Source organism: Miscanthus floridulus, chromosome 18 (assembly GCF_019320115.1).
Source record: "Miscanthus floridulus cultivar M001 chromosome 18, ASM1932011v1, whole genome shotgun sequence".
In the NCBI taxonomy this organism is placed as follows: Eukaryota; Viridiplantae; Streptophyta; class Magnoliopsida; order Poales; family Poaceae; genus Miscanthus; species Miscanthus floridulus.
In genome coordinates this window covers 57,879,264-57,900,478 of record NC_089597.1, presented here as the reverse complement: position 1 = coordinate 57,900,478, position 21,215 = coordinate 57,879,264, and the positions used below count along the sequence as shown (strand labels likewise).

At 50.5% G+C, this 21,215-nt stretch overlaps 1 protein-coding gene and 1 pseudogene across 1 annotated transcript; one reads left to right on the top strand and one right to left on the bottom strand.

Annotated features, from left to right (window-relative positions):
- Nucleotides 1-16,156, top strand: part of LOC136521957 (protein kinase G11A-like) — a 57,051-nt pseudogene extending 40,895 nt beyond the window's left edge.
- A 1,519-nt stretch (nucleotides 16,157-17,675) lies between these two features.
- LOC136521503 (U-box domain-containing protein 35-like) lies at nucleotides 17,676-20,554 on the bottom strand. The gene is made up of 4 exons (XM_066515254.1): nucleotides 20,050-20,554; nucleotides 18,376-18,494; nucleotides 18,180-18,295; nucleotides 17,676-18,086 (listed from the first exon to the last, which is right to left on the bottom strand). The coding sequence occupies exons 1-4, from the start codon at nucleotides 20,357-20,359 to the stop codon at nucleotides 17,798-17,800; spliced, it is 834 nt and encodes a 277-aa protein (XP_066371351.1). The 5' UTR covers nucleotides 20,360-20,554; the 3' UTR covers nucleotides 17,676-17,797.
- Between the last annotated feature and the right edge of the window lie 661 nt (nucleotides 20,555-21,215).

Genomic DNA, 21,215 nt, shown 5'->3' with positions numbered 1-21,215 from the left:
CGGCCGGGTATTGTTTGGTCCTGCTTCTTGCCCTTTTCTTTCTCTATATACTTTTTGTATCCTGACCATCGTCTCCCTGTAGTCCCTTATAGGTCACCACCGGGGGAAATCTTAGTTCCTTCTTCAACAGAAGGAAGCATAGGACTGCCTCGTCGAGGAGGCATGGCTATGCGGGGAGGTGACAGCTTAGCTCGTTGCCTCCTAGCAGAGGGTGGTCGAGCTGACTCCCCTCATTGAGGAGGTGGCCAATCTTCGGTCGTGGATGGCTGAGGCCCATCGGGATGCTGACGAGGTCGAGAAGGCATTCGAGGCCCTATCGGTGAGGTCACGGAAGGATGATGAAGAAGTCGCCAGGGTTAGGAAGGAGTGGCATGATTTGCTCCAAAAGGATGCTGAAACCCACCAGCGGATCCTTGACCTTCTGTGTGAGATTGAGAAAGAAAGGGATCTAAAGCTAGGGGCTGAGGAGAAGCTCGTGGCCCTAGAGAAAAGGGTGAGCCTAGATGCCATGGCGGTCGTTCCGCTGTGTAAGGAGTGGGATGAGCTGATCCAAACCACAGAGAGGCTCCTCTTAGAATGTAGCGCGGCTCACGAGGAGCATGACTAGGCTTTCTAAGAGCATGACTAGGCCTACCAAGAGGGCGATGATGCACAGCAAAAGGTTGACTCCCTCTAGGCCGAGCTCAAAAGGGAGATGACCTAGAAGCTAGAGGGCGAGCATGTTTCTACCGAGCTGGCTGTGGATCTCGCTGAGGTGAGGAGAAATCTTCAGGTAGAGAGCGATGAGCTCGGTATCCTAAGTGTCGCCCTTAGAGTGGTCTGCGATGACCTTGAGGTGGTGCGGTCGGAGGGGACCAGCTTGCTCACAGCTTATGCCATCGAGATCATGGCTCAGGTGCGCCAGCTCGAGAGGAATGCCCTTCGCGCCGGTGTCAATTAGTCCTTCATGATTTCTTGTTCTCATTATGGGGACAACATTGATCTAGAGGCGATGAGCCACAGCTATGTGCCGGGTTATGAAGTCCACGAGCTAGAGGAGATGGAGATGGCGGTGACTCCCCTTTTGTAGGACTTGGCGGACAGGATAGAAGTCATAGTTCTCCCCTAGAGGGGCTAGTTAGTTAAATAGGTTAGGCGATTGTTTTTTTAATAAGCGGACAAGTTCCAACCCTTTTTGTTTCATTTGAGCAAGTCTGTTCTTTTGTTTCATTTGAACAAGTCTATTCTTTTGTTTGATTTGCACAAGTCTGTTCTTTCTTCCCTTTTATGTGAAAAAAGGGGTTAATGCGTTCCGACCCTTCCTATTGTTAAGACCATAGAGTTTGAGGTGTGGGTGGGAAACTCTGATCACGCTAGTAAGCAAGAGTGCCATAGCTACTAGGGCGTAGGTTTCTTGCAGTCCGACTAGCCTTACTCAGTCATTCGTTTTCGCAAACCTTGCCACTAGGTTTTTAACGTGAGGAAGGGGTTTGGGCACGGTGACTATTTCAGAAATGATATATATATATATACCATTATCAGTCCCCGAGTGAGACCTGACCCCTTGCCATTGCCATGGTCGGGTTTCACTAAAGATCGAGGAGACGATAACGAAACTAGTAGGAGAAAGCATCTCTTTTTTAAAGAAACATTACTCTTAGTTTTCGTACGTACCCCATCCCTAGGATCTAAGCCATCGTTCGGTGACTGCGCATTCGGTCTCCTTGTGAGTCCAACTTTCCTCAAGCCCCTTCTTGTAGCGGGGGTCCTGTTGAGGGTCGGCTCATCTTTGTGACCTTCACCCCGTCCGTGGTTTCCATAACCGGAGGGGTTGAGCTAATGTCATTTGCCTCAATGGCTCAAGTGATGCACTCAGTGAGCTCGCTAACAGGCATGTCCAAGTGGAATCCATGTCCGTCGTTCGTGACGGGGTCGACATTGTCCTCATGTGGCCTTCCACTGCTCTTTAACCCGCCTCCCAGTAGATGCCTAAGTCATTCCAAAGACCGACTCAGGTGGCCCATGGCCTCTCCTCGATGGAGATTCTATGGGCTTGGCTCGAGGTTAGGATCGAACAAGAAGGTCAAGATGACCCTGTCTGCTTCTGAGCGGGTCAGGCAAAGGCCGCTGGGGCTCATCTGTGTTCTCTCCCCTGGCTCTATTTGACATGAGGCAGCCTTGAGCCCTTTGCGGGCTGGCCTTCGAACCTCAGTCGATCGGATTCCCGAGTCAGGGTCGGGTGGCTCAAGCCTTTGAGCCTTGTTGGGCTTGGTAGGGGTCGGTCGAGTTTTATGTGTCACCCTATCCGTGGTTTCTGCAATCAGAGGGGTTGAGCTAACGATAATTGCCTCGATGGCTCGAGTGTCACGCTTGGCGAGCTCGCTAACGGGCATGTCCAAGTGGAATCCAGGTCCATCATTCATGACAGGGTCAGCATAGCCCTCATGTGGCATTCCATTGCTCCTTAACCCACCTCCTAGCAGATGCTCGAGTCGTTCCAGAGACTGACTTAGGTGGCCCACTGGCCTCCCTACAATGAAGATTCTATGGGCTTGGCTTGAGGTTAGGATCGAACGAGAAGGTCAAGATGTCCCTGTTCGCTTCTGAGTGGGTCGGGCAAAGGCCGCTGTGGCTCATCTGTGTTTTCTCCCCTAGCTCTATTCGACGCGAGGTGGCCTCAAGCCCTTCGTGGGCTAGCCTTCGAACCTCGGTCGATTGCCGCTCATATCGAATGAGACGACTACCGCTTTGTGACACGACATGAAGTGTTGTGATGCAATAGTTGCATATACGATGCTTGGATGTATGAGAATGGATGAATGAATGCTCATGCTCTAGAAAAGTAAAGTGGGGGTTGGTAGAGTTACCTCAATGGCTCAAGTGATGGGTTTGGGGAATTCTTATCGGATATGTTTGGAATCCAAGTCCATCATTCATGATGGAGTTGGCCTAACCACATGGTGCATCCTGCTACTCCTTACCCATCTCTCAGCAGCGGCCCAAGCTATCCAATCAACCTGGGCGACCTGCTGGCCTCTCCTCGATGGAGATTCCACTAGTGGGCCCCTCCAAACCCTTCTTGGGAAGGCGGAAGCTAAAGCTTAGGGTGCGGGCAACAAACTCTGATCACGCTGGTGAGTAAAAATGTCGTAGCCGCTGGTGCGTAGGTTTCATGAGATCCAACCGGGTTGACTCAGCATTTGTTTCCACAAACCTTGCCTTTATGTTTAAGCGTGAGAAATGGTCGGGCATAGAGAATGTCTACCGAATAGACACTCTTGCCAGCACCCGAGTGAGGCTCGACCCCTTGCCGTTGCTAGGGTCGGGTGTCACTTAGAGATTGACTTGGGTGACCCACTGGCACATGACTTACCATGATGGCTCGAGTGAGGGTTTTGGAAGCTCTTACCGGATATGTTCAAGTGGAATCAGGGTCTGTTGTTTGTGATGGAATCGGCATAATACGCATGGGGCATTCTACTACTCCTAACCCATCTCTCAATAATGGCTCGAGCCGTCTGATTGACTTGGGTGACCTATTGGCCTCTCCTTGATGGAGATTCCACTGGTGGGCCCCTCTAAACCCTTCCTAGGAAGGCGGAGCCTAAAGCTCGGGGTGCGGGCAACAAACTTTGATCACGCTGGTGAGCAAAAACGTCGTAGCCACTAGGGTGTAGGTTTCTTGCGGTCTGACCAGGTTGACTCAGCATTTGTTTCCACAAACCTTGCCTCTAGGTTTTAGCATGAGAAAGGGTCGGGCATAGGGAATGTCTACTGAATAGACACTCTTGCTAGCACCCGAGTGAGGCTCGACCCCTTGCCATTGCTAGGGTCGGGTGTCACTTAGAGATCGACTTGGGTGACCCACTAGCATAGGACTTACCTTGATAGCTCAAGTGACAGGTTCGGGGAGCTCTTACCGGATATGTCTGAGTGGAATCCGGGTTCGTTGTTTGTGACGGAGTCGGCATAACCTGCATGGGGCATCCTACTGCTCCTTACCCGTCTCTTAGCAGTGGCCCGAGTCATCCAATCGACTTGGGTGAGCCGCTGGCATAGGACTTTCCTACGGGGATAGAGGATGGATCACCCCAAAGAAATTAGTTAGGCAGATACGCTAGGCGGCGAACTTGTATTAAGTGGGCAAGCTCTTAAATTTTGTTATGGCCAAACAATTTTTTTATCCCTTCTCCCCTTTTTGTATAAAAAGGTTAGTGCATTCTGACCTTTTCCATCATGAAGGCTTGTAAAGCTCGGGGTGCGGGAAAAAACTTTGATCACGCTGGTGAGCAAAAATGTCATAGCAGCTGGGGCGTAGGTTTCTTGCAATCTGACCATTTTTACTCAGCATTCGTTTCCGCGTCCCTTGCTTCTAGGTCTTAATGTGAGAGAGGGTCAGACATAGAGAATGTTTGCTAGGTGGATATACTCTTAGACGCATACCGACTCTTTTTGTAGTTAAGGCTAAAAAGCTTGGGGTGCAGAAAAAACTCTGATCACGCTGGTGAGCAAAACGCCATAGCCATTGGGGCATAGGTTTCTTATAGTCTGACCAGTTTTACTCAGCATCCATTTACACAACCCTTGTTTCTGGGTCTTAACGTGAGAAAGGGTCGAGCATAGAGAATGTCTACCAGATACATATGCTCTTATCAACCTTCGAGTGAGGCCTGACCCCCTACCGTTGCTAGGGTTGGGTGTCACTAAAGATCGAGGAGTTGATAGCGAAACTGATAAGAGAAAGTGTGCATATATTAAGGGTAAAAGTGACGTAGCTGTTCAATGTTCCAGGCATTAATGAAGACTTCACCGTCGATGGTCTTGAGCTTGTAGGTGCCTCATCGGAGCACTTCCGCGATGACCTATGGTCCCTCCCATGGTGGAGAGAGCTTGTAGCAGTTCTTGCTGCTCTAGATGAGGTGAGCACCAGGTCCCCGATGTTGAAGGCCTAACCCCACACTCAACGGCCATGGAACTAGTGTAACGCTTGCTGGTACTTGGCCAAGCAGAGGAGGGCAACATCGCATGCTTCATCTAGCTAAGGTCCTTCCTATTCTCCCCCTTGTTGGTGCCTTCGGACAAGAACTGCTTCAAGAGGACGCAGTCCTTGTATAGGTGCTTGATGGGGAAAGCATGGTTCGGGCATGGCCCTTCGAGCAGCTTCTCAAAGTGGTTTGGGATACCCTCGATGGGCTTCCGACCCCCCTTACGGTCGGCGGTGGCCCTGAGCGAGAACTCATGCCACTGCTTGTTCTTCTTCTTGTTGGGATGGTTGGAGGCGCCTTCATCGGTGTCCTTGTCCTGCTTTGCCTTGCCTTTGAGGTGGTCAAAAATTGCCCCGACTGCCTCCTCGCCCGAGGCATGGCTGATGGCAATATCGAGGAGCTCCTTGGTGGTTCATGGGCCCTTATATCCCAGCTTATGAACCAAGGACTAGCAGGTGGTCCCAGATAGGAAAGCTCCTATGACGTTGGCATCGGTGACGTTGGGTAGCTCGTTATACTACCGGGAGAAGCGTCGGATGTACCCATGAAGAGTTTCCCCTAACTTTTATTGACAATTTTTTTAGATCCCAGGGGTTCCTAGGACATGCGTATGTGCCCTAGAAGTTTCCCACGAAGATCTCTTTTAGGTCCGCCCAACTTTGGATTCTGTTGGGCGGAAGGTGTTCCAACCATGTTCGCACCGAATTGGCTACGAACAATGGTAGGTTGCGGATAATAAAATCATCATTATCTGCTCCACTGGCTTGGCAAGCAAGCCGATAATCCTCGAGCCATAGTCCAGGGTTTGTTTCCCTAGAGTATTTCAGGATGTTGGTCGGCGGTCAGAACCGCGGTGGGAAGACGGCGTTGAGGATGTGTCGGCCAAAGGCCTAAGGTCCTGACAAGTCGGGGCTCAAGCTTCGGTCCTCACCGCTGTCGTTGCATCTACCATGATGAGGGTGGTAGCTGTAGCTTGCCGCCTCCCTCGCATCACTGCGGGTATGCCTATGGGCATCAAGGGTGTTGCGAGCGTCTCGACGGAGGCCAAGACGCTCATGCACTAAGGATCATGGCACGTGGCCTACCACCTTGCTGCACCTAGTGGACTAACACATCCATATTGGGTAGCTCTAAGGGCGCGCACTAGCTGGCGTCGAGCTCGTGTTGTCGGGACAGCGAGCTCTCGGCATGCTACGCTGCCGCATGCTCGAGTAGCGTGTGAATCTCGTGATGGGCCCGACAATCCTCAAGCATCGTGGGCCTCGAAAGCCCCCAGAGCAATCTAGCTTGCCTGAGTGAAGTGTGGGAGTGCTTCATCGTCCTCGATGATCCTCCGGTTCATGTCATAGTCCACGGTGCGTGCATGCCCAACATCTCTATGGTGCTCAATCTCTTGCTCGACCTCCACGCGTTCCTGCTCGAGCTAGAGTCACGCTTCCTCAAGCTCTTAGTGCCGGGACTTTAGCTACTCTACCCGTAGGTGAGGTGGGGCCCCCTGCATCCCCTTTGATCTTGTCGTTGAGGTCATTTGTTGGGGTAGCCTCTCCCTCGTGGTTGCTTTTGACGTATCCCTCAGGGGTTGCTGCCATGAAACATTCATGAGAGGGGTGATGGCTCCCCCTGCTAGAGTTAGAGCTAGAGGGTGGCTCTGATTCTCTTGCAAGGAGGTCATGGAAAGATTCCATGACATATTCAGTCATCCCCATGAACTCGTCGTTCATAGGGGACGGGGGAGTGCGTTGCGCCATAAGGTGGCCAACGGTTTCTACGGTGTTGCGTAGACCATGTAGGAGCGCTGTCGGGGCGCTCTGGAAGAGGTATTCTAGGGAAAGCGGCTCTCCTATGGCAAGCTGCATCATGATGTTGGTGAATGAGAAGGTGAGGCGATCTAGGTCCTCCCGGGATGGTCGAGGTCCTAGAAAGGCATCGAGCTGGCACTCTAGCCTCCTGTAATGGAAGCCAAGGGGCTGGTCACTCCTGAAGGTGCGGGCCTCCGGTGCGCGTAGCTACAGCTCCTCAAGCACCTCGGCTATCACGTCGAGGCCGATGGAGTGGAGAGGTTGGATGGTAGTGGGAGCCTATGCCAACTCTCCCTCTGTTGTGACGATGAAGTCCAGGTTCCCGAAGCACACTGCGCGTTCGAGACCTAGCTGACACTGTGATAAGCCATCCGAGGCCTGGTGTGGACGTCGAGACACGCAAAAGGCCCCTACCTAGCGTGCCAACTATCGGTCTTTTGAGTTACCAGCGATGAGTAAATTTGTAGTATTGCACATCTAGTGCGGATGGTGTGTTTAGAAGACACGAGCTTTATACTGGTTCGGGCAGAAAAGTCCCTACGTCTAGCTCATCGCTACTGCTCGTGTTACTAGCACTGAAAGTTTGTAGTAGGGGGTACAAATAGGCAAGAGAGGGAAATGATCCCAAGTTTCTGGTGGAAGGAGTTAACGGGTGCTGAGAGCTCGATCGCTGCTCAGCCGTGTGTTCGTATCGTGTTCTTGTGTGTTTATCTCGTGTTCTGATCTCGTGCGGATCCAGATCAATTGGTCCCCTTCATGGGGTGCCCTGCTTTCCTTTTTATAGGCCAAGCGAAAGCGCAGGTTACAGCGAAGGGAAAGGAAAAGAACGAGAGAGAGGAAGCCTTCCAGGATCGTCGGGTTCTTCTTCTCCTTCATGCAGGTCCCACCGACCCTATAGATGTCAACAGGGATGGCTCCACATTGCGGCCCTATTTGTCTGCCGGTCATGGCGCTCCATTCTGTCCCACGCGAATGTCGTGGTGAACTGTCGCGCCTATCATCGTTCGTATGAGGGTTAGGCACAATAGCACCGACACGCTCGACACTGTTCTTGATGTGAATCCTTAGGTATGGCCCGTCATGGCCACGGGTTACATTGAGTAATGCTAGTCTCTTCCTTGGTGTCAGAGTTTTGACCTAGGCCCATATGCTTGGACCTAGAGTGGTTGTCGACGGGATGGGTCTCTGTCAGGCGAGACAGAGCACAAACCCAAGGGTTGGGCGAGGTAGAGCTCACGGCCTTGGGGTTGGGCGAGACAGAGCCCGCCCCCAGAGGTCGGGCGAGACAGAGCCTGCGGCCTTGGGGTTAGGCGAGGCGGAGCCCGTGCACTTGGGGTCGTTCGAGACGGAGCACAGACCTAAGGGCCAGGCGAGGCGGAGCACAAAACCAAGGGCCGAGTGAGGCGGAGCCCGCGGCCTCGGGGTTGGACGAGATGGAACCCCTAACCAAGAGGTCGGGCGAGGTGGGGTCCCTGACCTAGAGGTCGGGCGAGGTGGAGCCTGCCCCCAGAGATCGGGCGAGGCGGAGTCCGCCCACCTAGGGGTCGGTTGGAGCTGTAGTCGCGCTCTTAACTCCTTGGATGAATCAATGTTGATAACCATTAGCTTCTCTTTAGGTACCCTAGTATTGGTCCCCAACATGGACGTAGAGGGCGAGCGAGCGAAAAATTGCCGTAGCGGGCGAGCGTGTGAAGACTTCCCGTGCAGAGCGGACGCCGCGGCCGAGCCCACGCGCGCAGCTGGCTTTGGCCGCGTGAAAACAGGCGGGAAGGATAAGAGGGAGAGGACGCACTTCCCGCCTACCATTTGCTCATCCCCGCCGAGCGCTCCCCTCCCCGCCGGCACCGGTCGTGCTTGTCCCCGCCTAGAAGGTCATCCCCGCCGGTCGTGCTCGTCCCCGCTTGGAAGCTCGTCCCCGTCGGCGCACCCCTCCCGCCCCAGCCCCCAAGGTTAGCCCCCCTACTCCTCTCCCCTGCATACTGAATGACTGAAGTGATTCAAGTGAATACTGAATGAATGGATGGATACTGAATATATTCTCTTCTGTGAATAATGAATGAATGGGTGGATACTGAATCTGTCTTTTGTGAGTGCCTGAATATATGTTGTGATTGCCTGAATGTATTATTGATTGACTGAATGTATTATCGATTTTGATTGACTGAATGTCTGATGTATAGGTCACTAAAATCTAAATGTTTGCTCACTGAAGTGTAAAACCTAAATGTATGCTCTGAACTCTTGAATGTAGGATGTCAACAATAGAAGCTTTACCTGCACCGGAAACTAAAATTGAGGGAGCGAATCTCCTGAGAATGAATTCGGATGATGTGGGATGGGAATATGGGGTTCTTGTTGATACTAACAACAAGGACAAGGTGAAGTGCAAACTCTGTGACAAGGTGATGCAAGGAGGGATTTATCGGTTGAAGCAGCATGTGGCCCATGAAGGAAAGAATGCGATGAAATGCAAGGCCAGAACACCGGAGGCTCTGGAGGCTAAAGAGAAGTGCACGAAAGCACTAAATGATGCAAAAAGGAAGAGGGAGAAGAAGACTTTTTGTTAGCTAAAACTTGAGGAAGTGAATGTTTCTCAGGTTGTAATTACTAGCTGCTGATATGGTTTGTTCATGGATGGGAGATGGCTAAAATCATTCAGATAAGTGTCAATTTGCTATTTTCTATTGTTTGATGAACTCCTTGCTGGCTATTGAGTATTTACAAGCTGTCAATCCTTGTTGTAGGAACTAGGAACAAGTTGTCTATTGATTATTGAGCCTAAGCCAGTAAGCTACTAAGGTATATCTACTATCCTCTCTTTTATATACTGTATTCAGCTACTCTATGCTTCTAATTTACTCCACATTTCTTTATATATATATATATATATATATATATATATATATATATATATATATATATATATATATATATATATATATATATATATATATATATATATATATAAATGTGCGCTAAATTGGCAAAACGACTGGCCTAGGCTAGCCTAGGTGTTAGGGTAGGAGTCAGCGTCTAGAAAGCGCCTAGAGCCTTCTTAAACTTTGGCTTTATGTATACTAAATTTGCTTCTGAATCACAGATTCTAAGTAGCTGAAATTCTCCAAGCATTGGAGTACCTGCACATGCTCGGTATCATATATCGGGATCTCAAACCAGAAAATGTCCTTATCCGTGAGGATGGACACATCATGTTAACGGATTTCGACCTCTCCCTTCGTTGTGCAGTTAGCCCAAGGCTGATCAGGTTGTCTAACCCTTATCCAGAATCACTTAAGAAGTATAACCAAGCTCATAGTGCTCAACAAGCTTGTGTTCAGCCATCCTGCGTGATGCAGCCATCATGCACAGCTCCCACGACATGCTTTGGTCCACGATTGTTTTCTAAATCAAAGAAAGTTCGAAAACCAAAGCTTGAAGTTGTCAACCAGGTCAGCCCATTGCCTGAGCTTATAGCAGAACCTAGTGATGCACGGTCGATGTCATTTGTTGGTACACACGAGTACTTGGCACCCGAGATTATCAAAGGTTGAGGGTCATGGTAGTGCTGTTGACTGGTGGACCTCTGGTATATTCCTATATGAGCTCCTGTTTGGAAAAACACCATTCAAAGGCACGGGGGAACCGGGCAACACTGTTCAATGTCATTGGTCAGCCCTTGCGTTTCCCTGAATATCCAGTTGTGAGCTTCCCAGCTAGGGATTTAATAAGGAGTCTCCTCGTCAAAGAGCCCCCAACAACGATTGGGTTTTAAGCTTGCTGCCATAGAGATAAAACAGCACTTATTTTTTTTGAGGGTGTGAACTGTTAGAATAATCTACTGCTTCCTTGTGTGAACACACATTAAGAGAAGGCGACGCCGAAAAGGCCACCTGTTATGGTGTTGTAGCCACTGCAGAGGCAGGCGTCGAATGGCTCACCTACCGCACTGTAGCCACATGTAGGAACAGGCGCAGAAGTCAGTACTGCTGTGTTATCTAGTTACTGTTGCAGCATGTGCGCTGTACTAGGACTAGATGGATAGGGTTGTATAAATAAACTGCCATGGCAATTCAGTAAAGAGAGTTCAGATTTGCCATCTCCTACACAGGGCTCCGCCCAACGCTGGTGCTTTTACTGTGTGTATGCTTTGTTCTGCCTCTTCTTCAACCTCTAGCCATAGCGTGTATGGTCGGACATCCTCGGTTGTGCTCGACAAGACTGGTGAGTGGTCAACTCACCTGAGCCGGTGATCCTGTGGGCTAACAAGTGGTATCAGAGCCATACAGGCGTCGTCGCTAGACTAACCGCTGGCGATGACGGGCGGTTCGGAAATGGGCGACAACAGTGGCACTGTTGTGGCTGTCTAGCCACGACCGAAGGTCGTTGTTCGCACGATGCGGGAGGTCAGCGGCACCAATTGGCCGACGCTGACTCGCACCAACTATGGAGAGTGGTCGGTGACAATTAAGGTCAAGCTTAGAGCTCGACGGCTCTGGAATGCTGTTGACAAAGGCACCGACAATGAGAAAGATAACATGTTAGCGTTGGAGGCTATCCTCGCTGCTGTACCGGCGGAGTACAGGGAGCCATTGGGAGCGAAGAGCTCAGCTAAGGAGGAGTGGGAGGCTATTGCGGCGATACACGTCGGTTCTGACCACGCAAAGAAGGCGATGGCCTAGCTTCTGAAGCAGGAGTACACCAACCTCAAGTTCAAGGATGGTGAAACGGTGGAGGACTTCTCCCTCTGCCTACAGACACTCATCAGCAAGCTGAAGAGCCATGGCGTCACCATCGACAAAGAGGAGTCGGTGTCCAAGTACCTCCACTCCGTGCTGACAAAGTACATCTAGATCGCTCTCTCCATAGAGACGATGCTGGACTTGTCCACCCTCACCATTGAGGATGTGATAGGCTATCTACGGGCGGTGGATGAGCGTCTAGAGCAGGTGACAACAACGAAGGACAACGGCAAACTGCTACTAGCGGAAGAGGAGTGGGCTGCTCGGAGGAACTCTGGGAAGGCAGTCTCCTCCAGCCACAGTGGCGATGGTAAGCGCCACAGCAAGGCTTCTTCGGAGAAGAAGAAGCATGTCAACCCCAACGCCTGCCGGCGTTGTGGGAAGATGGGCCATTGGGCATAGGAGTGCCCAAATCACAAGCAGGAGAAAAAGGCTGAGGCTCATTTAGCGCAAGCTGATGATGATGATGAGGCCACTATTCTGATGGCGATGTTCTGCGCACTGCATGACGTCGAGGCCAAGGAGAAGGAAGAGGCGACGATGGTGGAAGGACCTGGGAAGGCCCTAAAGACTGTCAACCTCAACGAACCACGCGTCCAAGTCCACCTCAGACGTGTGGGCACCGACCAGGAGCAGCGGTGGTATCTGGACTCTAGTGCTAGCAACCACATGACGGGTTCCAAGGAATCCTTCTCCGAGCTCGACGATGATGTTACCGGTACGGTGAAGTTTGGTGATGGCTCAAGGGTGGCTACCTAAGGGCACAGCACCACCATCTTCAGGTGTCAGAACGGGGAGCACCGCGCACTAACGGATGTATATTACATCCCGCAGCTGCGTTCTAGCATCATCAGCATTGGTCAACTGGATGAGCGCGGTAGCGAGATACTGATAAAGGACAGAGTCCTTAGGATCAGGGACCAAGAGCAGTGACTTCTAACCAAGGTGAAGAGGTCCCTGAACCGGTTGTACCTGCTTGAACTAAAGGTAGAGCAGCCAGTGTGCCTAGCGGCAAGGCACACCGAGGAACTATGGATGTGGCATGCCCGGTTCGGACATCTCAGCTTCGACGCGCTTGGTCGGCTGGAGAAGATGGTCCGAGGGCTACCCCACATCAAGCACGAGAGGCGAGCTGTGTGATAGCTACCTGGTCGGGAAGTAGAGGAGGCTACCATTCCCAAAGGCGGCCAAGTATCGCGTGAAGGACGTTCTCGAGCTCGTCCACGGCGACCTCTGCGGGCCGATCACGCCAGCTACAAACGGTGGTCGGTGGTACTTCCTCCTGCTCGTGGATGATTACAGTCGCTACATGTGGCTGCAACTCCTAAAGTTCAAGATGCGCGCGGAGGCCTAAAGCGGTAAGAAGACTCACGTGCTGAGGACTGATCGTGGTGGCGAATTCACTTTGGTGGAGTTCGCTGCGTACTACACGGATCAGGGTGTGGTGCGACACCACACCGCGCCGTACTCACCATAACAGAATGACATGGTGGAGAGGCAGAACTAGACGGTGGTCGGCATGGCTTGATCCATGTGAAGGCCAAAGGCATGCCAGCAAGGTTCTGGGGTGAGGCGGTGACCACGGCGGTGTTCATCCTCAACCACGCTTCGACCGAGGCCCTGACGGGCAAGACGCCGTTCGAAGTTTGGTATGTGCGCAAGCCGAGCGTGTCCTTCCTCCAGACATTCGGCTGCATCGGCCACGTCAGGAAGACGAAGCTGATCCTCACCAAGCTGGAGGATAGGAGCACACCGATGGTGTTCCTGAGCTACACGGAGGGTACCAAGGCGTACCGGCTCTACGACCCACGCGGAGACAAGATGCTTGTCTCGCGCAACATCGTGTTCGATGAGAAGGCGGCTTAGGACTGGACCAGTCCAAGCACGGGGGAAGTTTCACCTTCGTCGTCGAGCACCTGGTCATCCATGATGGTGGAGCCACTGGGGAAGAGGTGCCGAGCACTCCTGTGGTCGAGCCGAGCACTCCTGGGGTGGTGCCGAGCACTTCGGGAGGGATGCCGAGCACTTAGGGACGAGTGCAGTGCACTCCTAGAGGGATGCCGAACACACCAGGAGTGGCATTGGGAGGTTCTGTAGTAGTGGCGACCACTCTAGGATGGGTGCCGAGCACTCCCGTGGCGGAGCCAAGAGGTCTTGTAGTGGTGTCAACCACTCCAAGACTGTGGCTGAGCACTCCTACAGTGGTGCCGAGCATTGCAGGAGTAGTGACGAGCTGTCTAGAAGTAGTGCCGAGCACTGTAACTAGGGTGCCGAGCACTCAAGGTGTTGTGCCGAGCACTCCGGCGGAACAGGGAACTCCATCAACACTGATTGAGTTCGCCTCACCTCCAAGTGGCATCACTGAGTTCGTGGATGCCTTCCACGAAGGTGAGGAGGTGCGGTTTCACAGGCTGGACGACATCGTCGGCGGCACAGGACCCTTAGGCCTGGCTGGTCGGCTGCTCAATGATCAAGAGCTGTTGCTCGTCAGTACAGAGGAACCACCCATGTTCGCGCTGGTCGAGCACGATGGAAACTAGCGACGGGCTATGCTGGAGGAGATGAAGGCGATCGAGGAAAACAAGACATGGCAGCTCGTCGATCCACCTCTAGGATGCCGTCCGATCAGCCTAAAGTGGGTGTACAAGGTCAAGCGGGATGAGCTCGGTGCCATTGTCAAGCACAAGGCATGCCTCGTTGCCCGAGGCTTTGTTCAGCGCGAGGGCATCGACTTTGAGGAAGTCTTTGCGCTAGTAGCGCGCATGGAGTCTGTCCGTTTACTACTAGCCTTGGTAGCAGCAAAGGACTGGCGCATTCATCACTTGGACGTTAAATCGGCCTTCCTCAATGGCGAGCTGGCGGAGACGGTCTTCGTTAGGCAACCTCCAGGTTTCGCCGTCAAGGGAGAGGAGCACAGGGTGCTTCGACTGCGTAAGGCGCTCTATGGGCTGCGATAGGCCCACGAGCATGGAACGCCAAGCTTGACGCCACGCTAGGTAAGCTTGGGTTTCAGTGGTGTGCAACCGAGCATGAGCTCTACACGCGGTGACGAGGAAGGAGGAGCTCATCGTCGGCATGTATGTGGACGACTTGATCGTCACTGGCGCGCGCACGGAGGACATCAACGGCTTCAAGCACGAGATGGCAGCTTGTTTTCGAATGAGCGATCTCGGCGCACTCTCCTACTACCTCGACATCGAGGTGAGACAGGGGAAGGAGGAACTCACGCTCGGTCAGAGCGCGTATGCCTCCAAGCTATTGGAGCGGAGCGGCATGACTGAGTGCAAGTCATGCGTGACTCCGATGGAGGAGCAGCTGAAGCTGACAAAGGCCAGCACCATGGCGAAGGTGGATGCAACACTCTACCGGAGCATCGTCGGTGGTCTGCGCTACCTAGTCCACATGAGGTCGGACATTGCATTCGCCGTGGGCTATGTCAGTCGCTTCATGGAGGATCCCAGAGAGGATCACTGGGCTGCGGTGAAACGGCTACTGTGCTACGTCAAGGGGACGGTGGATCAAGGGATCATCTTTCCCAAGACCGGCAGTAGTAGACTACAGCTCACTGTATTCAGCGATGCAGACATGGCGGGGGACATCGACGGACGACGGAGCACCTCTGGCATGCTCGTCTTCCTCAGATCGGCCCCAATTTCATGGTTGTCGCTGAAATAGAAGGTGGTGGTGCTATCTACGTGCGAGACAGAGTACGTAGCAGCGGCCACAGTAGCGTGCCAAGTTGTGTGGCTGCACCGGCTGTTGGACGAGCTGACCGGCGTGGAAGCTCACCCACCAGCAATGATGGTGGACAACTAGCTCGCCATCGCCCTCGCGAAGAATCCGGTTCTGCACGACCGGAGCAAATACATCGACATAAAGTTCCACTTCCTCAGGGACTGTATCGATGGAGGGCATATCGTCATCGAGTTCGTCGAAACTGGTTGACAACTCACGGACGTCCTCACCAAGCCACTCGGACGTCTTCGACTCACGGAACTGAAGGAGATGATCGACATGGAAGAGATACAAGGGATATCAGTAGGATTAGGGGAAGAATTGTTAGAATAATCTACTGCTTCCTTGTGTGAACACACAGCAAGGGAAGACGGCGCTGAAAAGGGCCCCTGCTGTGGTGCTGTAACTGCTGCAGAGGTAGACGCCAAATGACTTACTTGCCGCACTGTAGCCACATGTAGGGACAGATGCAGAAGTCTGTCATGCTGTGTTATCTAGTTACTATTGCAGAATGTGCATTGTACTATGACTAGATGGATAGAGTTGTATAAATAGACTGCCACGACAATTCATTAAAGAGAGTTCAGATTTGCCATCTCCTACACAGGGCTCCGGCCAACGCTGGTGCTTGTACTGTGTGTGTATGCTCTGTTCTCTCTCTTCTTCAACCTCTAGCCATAGCGTGTGTGGTCGGACATCCTCGGTCGTGCTCGACTGTGGGCGGTAAGACTGGTGAATGGTCAACTCCCATGAGCCGATCCTGTGGGCTAACATGAACTGGGCATTGATACGCTGTGCGAGTCCTCCAGAGGTTCCAAGGCATTTTGACATTGAGAAGCCCCCGAAGCAGCCTGTGTCAACATCTGAGAGTGCTGCCCAGAAAGGTTGTGATAACTATTTAGAGTTTGGTTTCTTTTAGGGAATAGGACGAATTTTCTTTGTAGCAATTGGATAAAGTAGGATGTTTGCATCTGTGTTTGCAAATGAATGATAGTTAGAGTTTTGTTCTTGTCAACATGTTTCTACTCTTTAAAATGAACACGTGGATGTTTCAATCTGTCTTCCTCAACATGTTACAGTGCACTGAGTCAAAATCTTTACCTAGTGTTATATGTAAGATAATCTGCTGCTCCCTCTCTTTGTTTTGCTGCAGCAAGGAGTTGGCAATAGGTCAATCCTGCGGCAATAGGCCAACCTAGTAGTGGCTTACCTCAGCGATTACATAGTTGTTGAGGGGCTGATCTCAGCCATGTCCTCTTGTACTAGTAGTAGGTGTACTCACCTTGTATAAATACTCTAGGCATGCAAAGAGGCAACTAGTTCAGTTGCTGCACTTGCAGGCTTGCTTGTGCTGTGTCTGTACTCAAGGTCAGTTCATCTTCTACCTCTAGCCGTGAGTTGTGAGAGTGTGGGTGTGAGTGACCTGATTGCTTACCTCTGCAGGTGGCCGGATTGCCAACATTATATACATATCTCATTTCAGTTATATGCAACTTGTATTTATGATTGTAAGTTCTGGCAGCAACTATTATTCCTTCTCAAGAGGTAGCTAAGTTTGAGTTCTCTTTGACTCGAATTTGGGTGCCTATTTCTTCTTATTTACAATACTATCTAGTTCTTCATAGGTTTCGTTGAGTTTCTTTCTTAGAAAATATTCATTTACAATACTGTCTAGTTCTTTATAGGTTTGGTTGAGTTTCTTTCATAGAAAAAATTCTTTCTCATGCAACATTTCATTTTCTGTTAATACTGATCACAGTTCTACTGTTATGAGCCTATATATTTTATCTCTGCATTATAATGTGTTAGACTGAAGTACTGAACCACTCTCAGTAACAAATTTTGCTAGGTTGTTTGGTTGAAGTAATGCCATCAACAAACTAACATTATGAACAATAAGTAGCAGTTCCTTGGCGCTTATGACTTATAGCAGCATAAGTTTGACAAGACATGGTGGCATAAGAAGCATTCATTTGTCAAGACAACTTACTGTTTTTTCATAATTCCATCCCTAACTTGCAGAAGGCAGCCAAAAAAATCTGCTTATAAATGGGTTGACTGCTGAGTACTGACAGAGCGATGTGTACCTATCCCATGCTCCTTGTCTCAATCAGGTTTCTAACTAGGCTGTCTTCTGGCTACATGAGTAAACAGTGTACCATTCTTCTGGCTACACATTGAAGTGTTGCCTGCGTTTGCTATTTTGATCAGCTGGAAGTACTAAGCTTTCTTCTGAGGAAGATACTGTCTGGTTTCTCACATGTTTTATCTTGTAATTTTCATGTGTTTTCTGACTTTTTACAGTTAAATACAACTCTTCATTTAATCTAGTTAAGGAGAGGGGTGGAAAGGAAAATGAACTCTTAATCACAAAAAAAAACACAAAATGCTGAAAGGTTTCCACATATACATGAAAATCTCCTTTTGTACACAAGAAATTAAGAACTTCCAGTAACAAATGCATTGGGCAAAAATGATAATCGCACTTATGCTGTCCAATCATGATGCATACAGTGTGCTAGCTCTGAGAAGGGAAATGAAACAGGAACATGACAAATAATCATAATGAGAAACATCTCAGAAACTTTGTGATTTTCTTTCTCTCTCTGGGTTCACTGTCTTTTCTGTCACCATTTGCAACTGTTTTATCATGATTTGGTGTAGATGATGGTGGTGTCGGGTTGTTGGATCTGCTGTTGTTGTTAACAGGAGAAGGTGACAGTGGTGGTGTTGGATCAGCAGTCGTCTCCGTCGTCACCTCTTTGCCATCGCAGATGATCTTGACTTCACAGTAGAGAGGTGCGCTCTTCTGTACCTGTCCTGCTATTGTGGTTCCTCTCTTCAGCTTCCTGTGTTCATTTTGACAGATTCAACATACATTTGCAGAAGTGGCATGCACACAATTTTGTGTTTCTGTTAATTGAAGGCCTGGTAGACATTACCGCACATTTGACTTTGAAACCCCTAATACTAGCTGTTTAATGTGCAGAACAGGAACAAGTTCGATGATTGCGTTAGCAATTTGATCGCTCTCAATGAGGTACACATCAACGGTAACCTGAATATGAAAGGAGTGATATCAAAACTGAAAACTTGTTGAGAAGTCAGAATTGGTAACGAACTGGTCCAGCAGCTTACCTGAAATTTGCGGCACTGGTCCAACAATTTCTGCAGCATCTGTCGCCTCTTTGATCTCTCTTGATTCAAGTAAGTTTCGATCTGCTCTGGGCTTGCTTGGCTCTTAGGCATCATTCCTACTATTTCAGAAATTGACTTCGTCACAAATTACCTTTTGAACTGAATATTGCTTAAACCATCATCAGATGCAGAAATGGGCAGTAACACCTAACACGTACAGAAACTAGGATATCTATCTTTTTTTTTGTTCTTTTCCTTTTGTATGTATTAGTTACTGAACCAGCTGAAAGTCTATTTTCATCTTTGTGCCATTTTGTCAAGACTGAAAGGTGGCAGAACAGAATCCTACGGTGCTGATCCTGTTCACACTTCAGTGGCAAGCAGTCTAGCTCTGTAGCATCACATCGCATACTATGCGCCCTACTCTACGGGGCATCTCGTCACAAAGCTACTTTGTTTTTTGGCATCCAATCCAGTATTCCTGTGTGGTCCACGAATCTCGTTAGCATTCGCTGCCAGGATCTCAAATAATGGATGCATGCATATATGATCTTTTAGAACGGATTCTGAGTGCTTCACTAAAGCGAAACTCAGGTTTTGTTCCTAATTGAACCACAAGCTAGCCGATGATTATAACCCAAGAATTTCACTGGAAATAGTTTGATTAGAACCCAATAATTTTAGAGGAACCATGCTGAGCAAACAGATCCCAATCCCATTATTTGTTTGCCAAAGAAAACAGAAAAAAAATTACAATTAGGAGGCACCTAATAAGGCATAATGGGTGGCCTTGGTGGTGTCTCCGACTCCCATCCCCTACGAGGTCAGCATCAACCGTTTGGAACTTTGCTCCTGCAGCTTTGCGTCGGGGTCAAACCCATTGTATTCTTGGCACAAGAGGTTACAAGGCTCCAAAGGGAACTCCGGCCCGTGAGGACGACACCTTTGAAAGTTTCAGTCAGGCGAGCAAAATCCCGAAAACACCAGTGCAAGAACTTGACCGTCGTCTTCCATCACGACCATCATCGATCTTTATTGATTGATTGGCGACCCTAAACAAGACTTTGTTTGCAAATTGCAGTGCTGTCGTCTTACTATGCCCTGTTCGCTTGGCTGATAAGCCATGATTGAAAGTACTGTTGACTGATTTGTTGGGAGAGAAAAATATTGTTCGTTGGCTGAAAAAATACGGTTTATAAGCCGAGCGAACAGGCTAGTCGTTGCGGTATTAGGCTTTCATTTCACTCTTACTTTTCCATTAGCTAGTGAGCAAACACATTTTGTTCGAGTTGGGTTTGATGAGTAAGAGTGAAATATATTGTGGCATGGAATGATCGATGTTTTTGAGGCCACAAAGACTGGCTGTAAACCTGTAATCCAAGAATTTCGGAGGAAGCAGTTTGATCGATCCTTATCCTACGCGAGTCAGGGGGGGGGGGGGGGGGGGGGGGGGGGGGGGCGGGAATAGTCCTGTTCCAAAAGGAACACTACTAATCACAGGCAATCTGAATCTGAATGTTATAATCATGGATCAAAGATCATAATTGCATAGGAGTCCTAGCTAGCTAATATATACTACATGTTATACTACTAGAAACGAAGATGATGTAACATATGGCGAAGGCCATGAGACGCAGATAGAAGAGGAGAGAGAGCAAGTACTAGATGGCTCACATGGGGTGGGGATGCTGGTGACGACGGGGAAGACGTGCACGAGGTAGACGAAGCTCCGCGGCTTCGTGAGCTGGCGGAGCGCCCAGGACAGCGCCGCCATGCTGGAGCCGCCCTTGCCGACCGCCACGTACACGTCGTTGTCGGCACCGGAGGACGCGGTGGAGGCGGCGACGCTCCGCGGCGGTCGCTCGTCCGGCTCCAGCTCCTCTATCTCCCACGTGCTGCCGGCGCCGCCATCACCACCGTTGGTGTGGCTCGGCGTCAGGCTGCCGCCGGCGTCCTCGACGCCGCCGCCACCGGCCTCTGCCATGCACGCGCGCGCGCCTTTGGTGTGAAAGACGAGCAGGAGTCGTCGTCCGGCGCCTGGTGCTACGCCCTGTGTGTCCTGCCCTGCTGCTGACGGGCCGGGAAGATAGATATATTTGGTAAGTGGCGTCTGGGATTTCTTGTGGTTTTATTTTACTATTAATTTGACATTTTCGAGGTGGTATATGCTATTATTCGATCGTTGGGTCCTGCAGTTGGCAGTTTATGCATAAATTCTGCAGCTGGTTGCGCTGGCAATGTGTTTATCTGTGAAATAATCTGATTTAGTGGTATTGTCATTACTTTTATATGTTAACTTGTGTGGATCGACTAGGGTAGATCTAGGCGGTTTGCTGTTGAACATGATGAACTAGAACAAGTAGAGAGTGGGAGATAGGGTAGAGGTGCTGGTGTTGAACCTGAGCCTTCGGATGAAGTCGCGGTTGAGCTAGCCATCGCTAGTTCGTTGATGGAGGCAGCACACGGGCAGCGACGGGTGGAGTAGAGGTTGCACGGACGTCGATGCAGTGCAGACGGATGGCGTAGCAGTGACGACGGCGAGAGTCAGCGGAGCTTCCCGTCGCTGGCTGCGCGCCCTCTTAGATCGGTCTAGGGTTTATCGGTGGGGTTTGCGGCTCACGGCGAACCTCGTGCTTTGAGCTGCCGACCCCCACCTCTTTATATAGCGCAGTGCGACGGGGCCACCAACCATGTAGGGTTGGGCGCCCCCGATCAGGGCGCGTGACCAAGGCCCAATAGACCGTTGGGCTTATTGGTTGGGAGATCAATCTAACATTCTCCTCCTTGATCTCACTATTACTTTTATCTTTAAACTTTAAACTTCAATCCTTTTATCCTTA

What these genes read in the sequence shown, in the direction of transcription:
- LOC136521503 (XM_066515254.1), bottom strand. Translation starts at nt 20,359, where the DNA reads ATGGCAGAGGCCGGTGGCGGCGGCGTCGAGGACGCCGGCGGCAGCCTG. An exon ending in CACCAGCATCCCCACCCCAT is followed by an intron (nt 18,495 to 20,049) that starts GTGAGCCATCTA and finishes TTTCTGAAATAG; the next exon opens with TAGGAATGATGCCTAAGAGC. An exon ending in ACCAGTGCCGCAAATTTCAG is followed by an intron (nt 18,296 to 18,375) that starts GTAAGCTGCTGG and finishes TTTCATATTCAG; the next exon opens with GTTACCGTTGATGTGTACCT.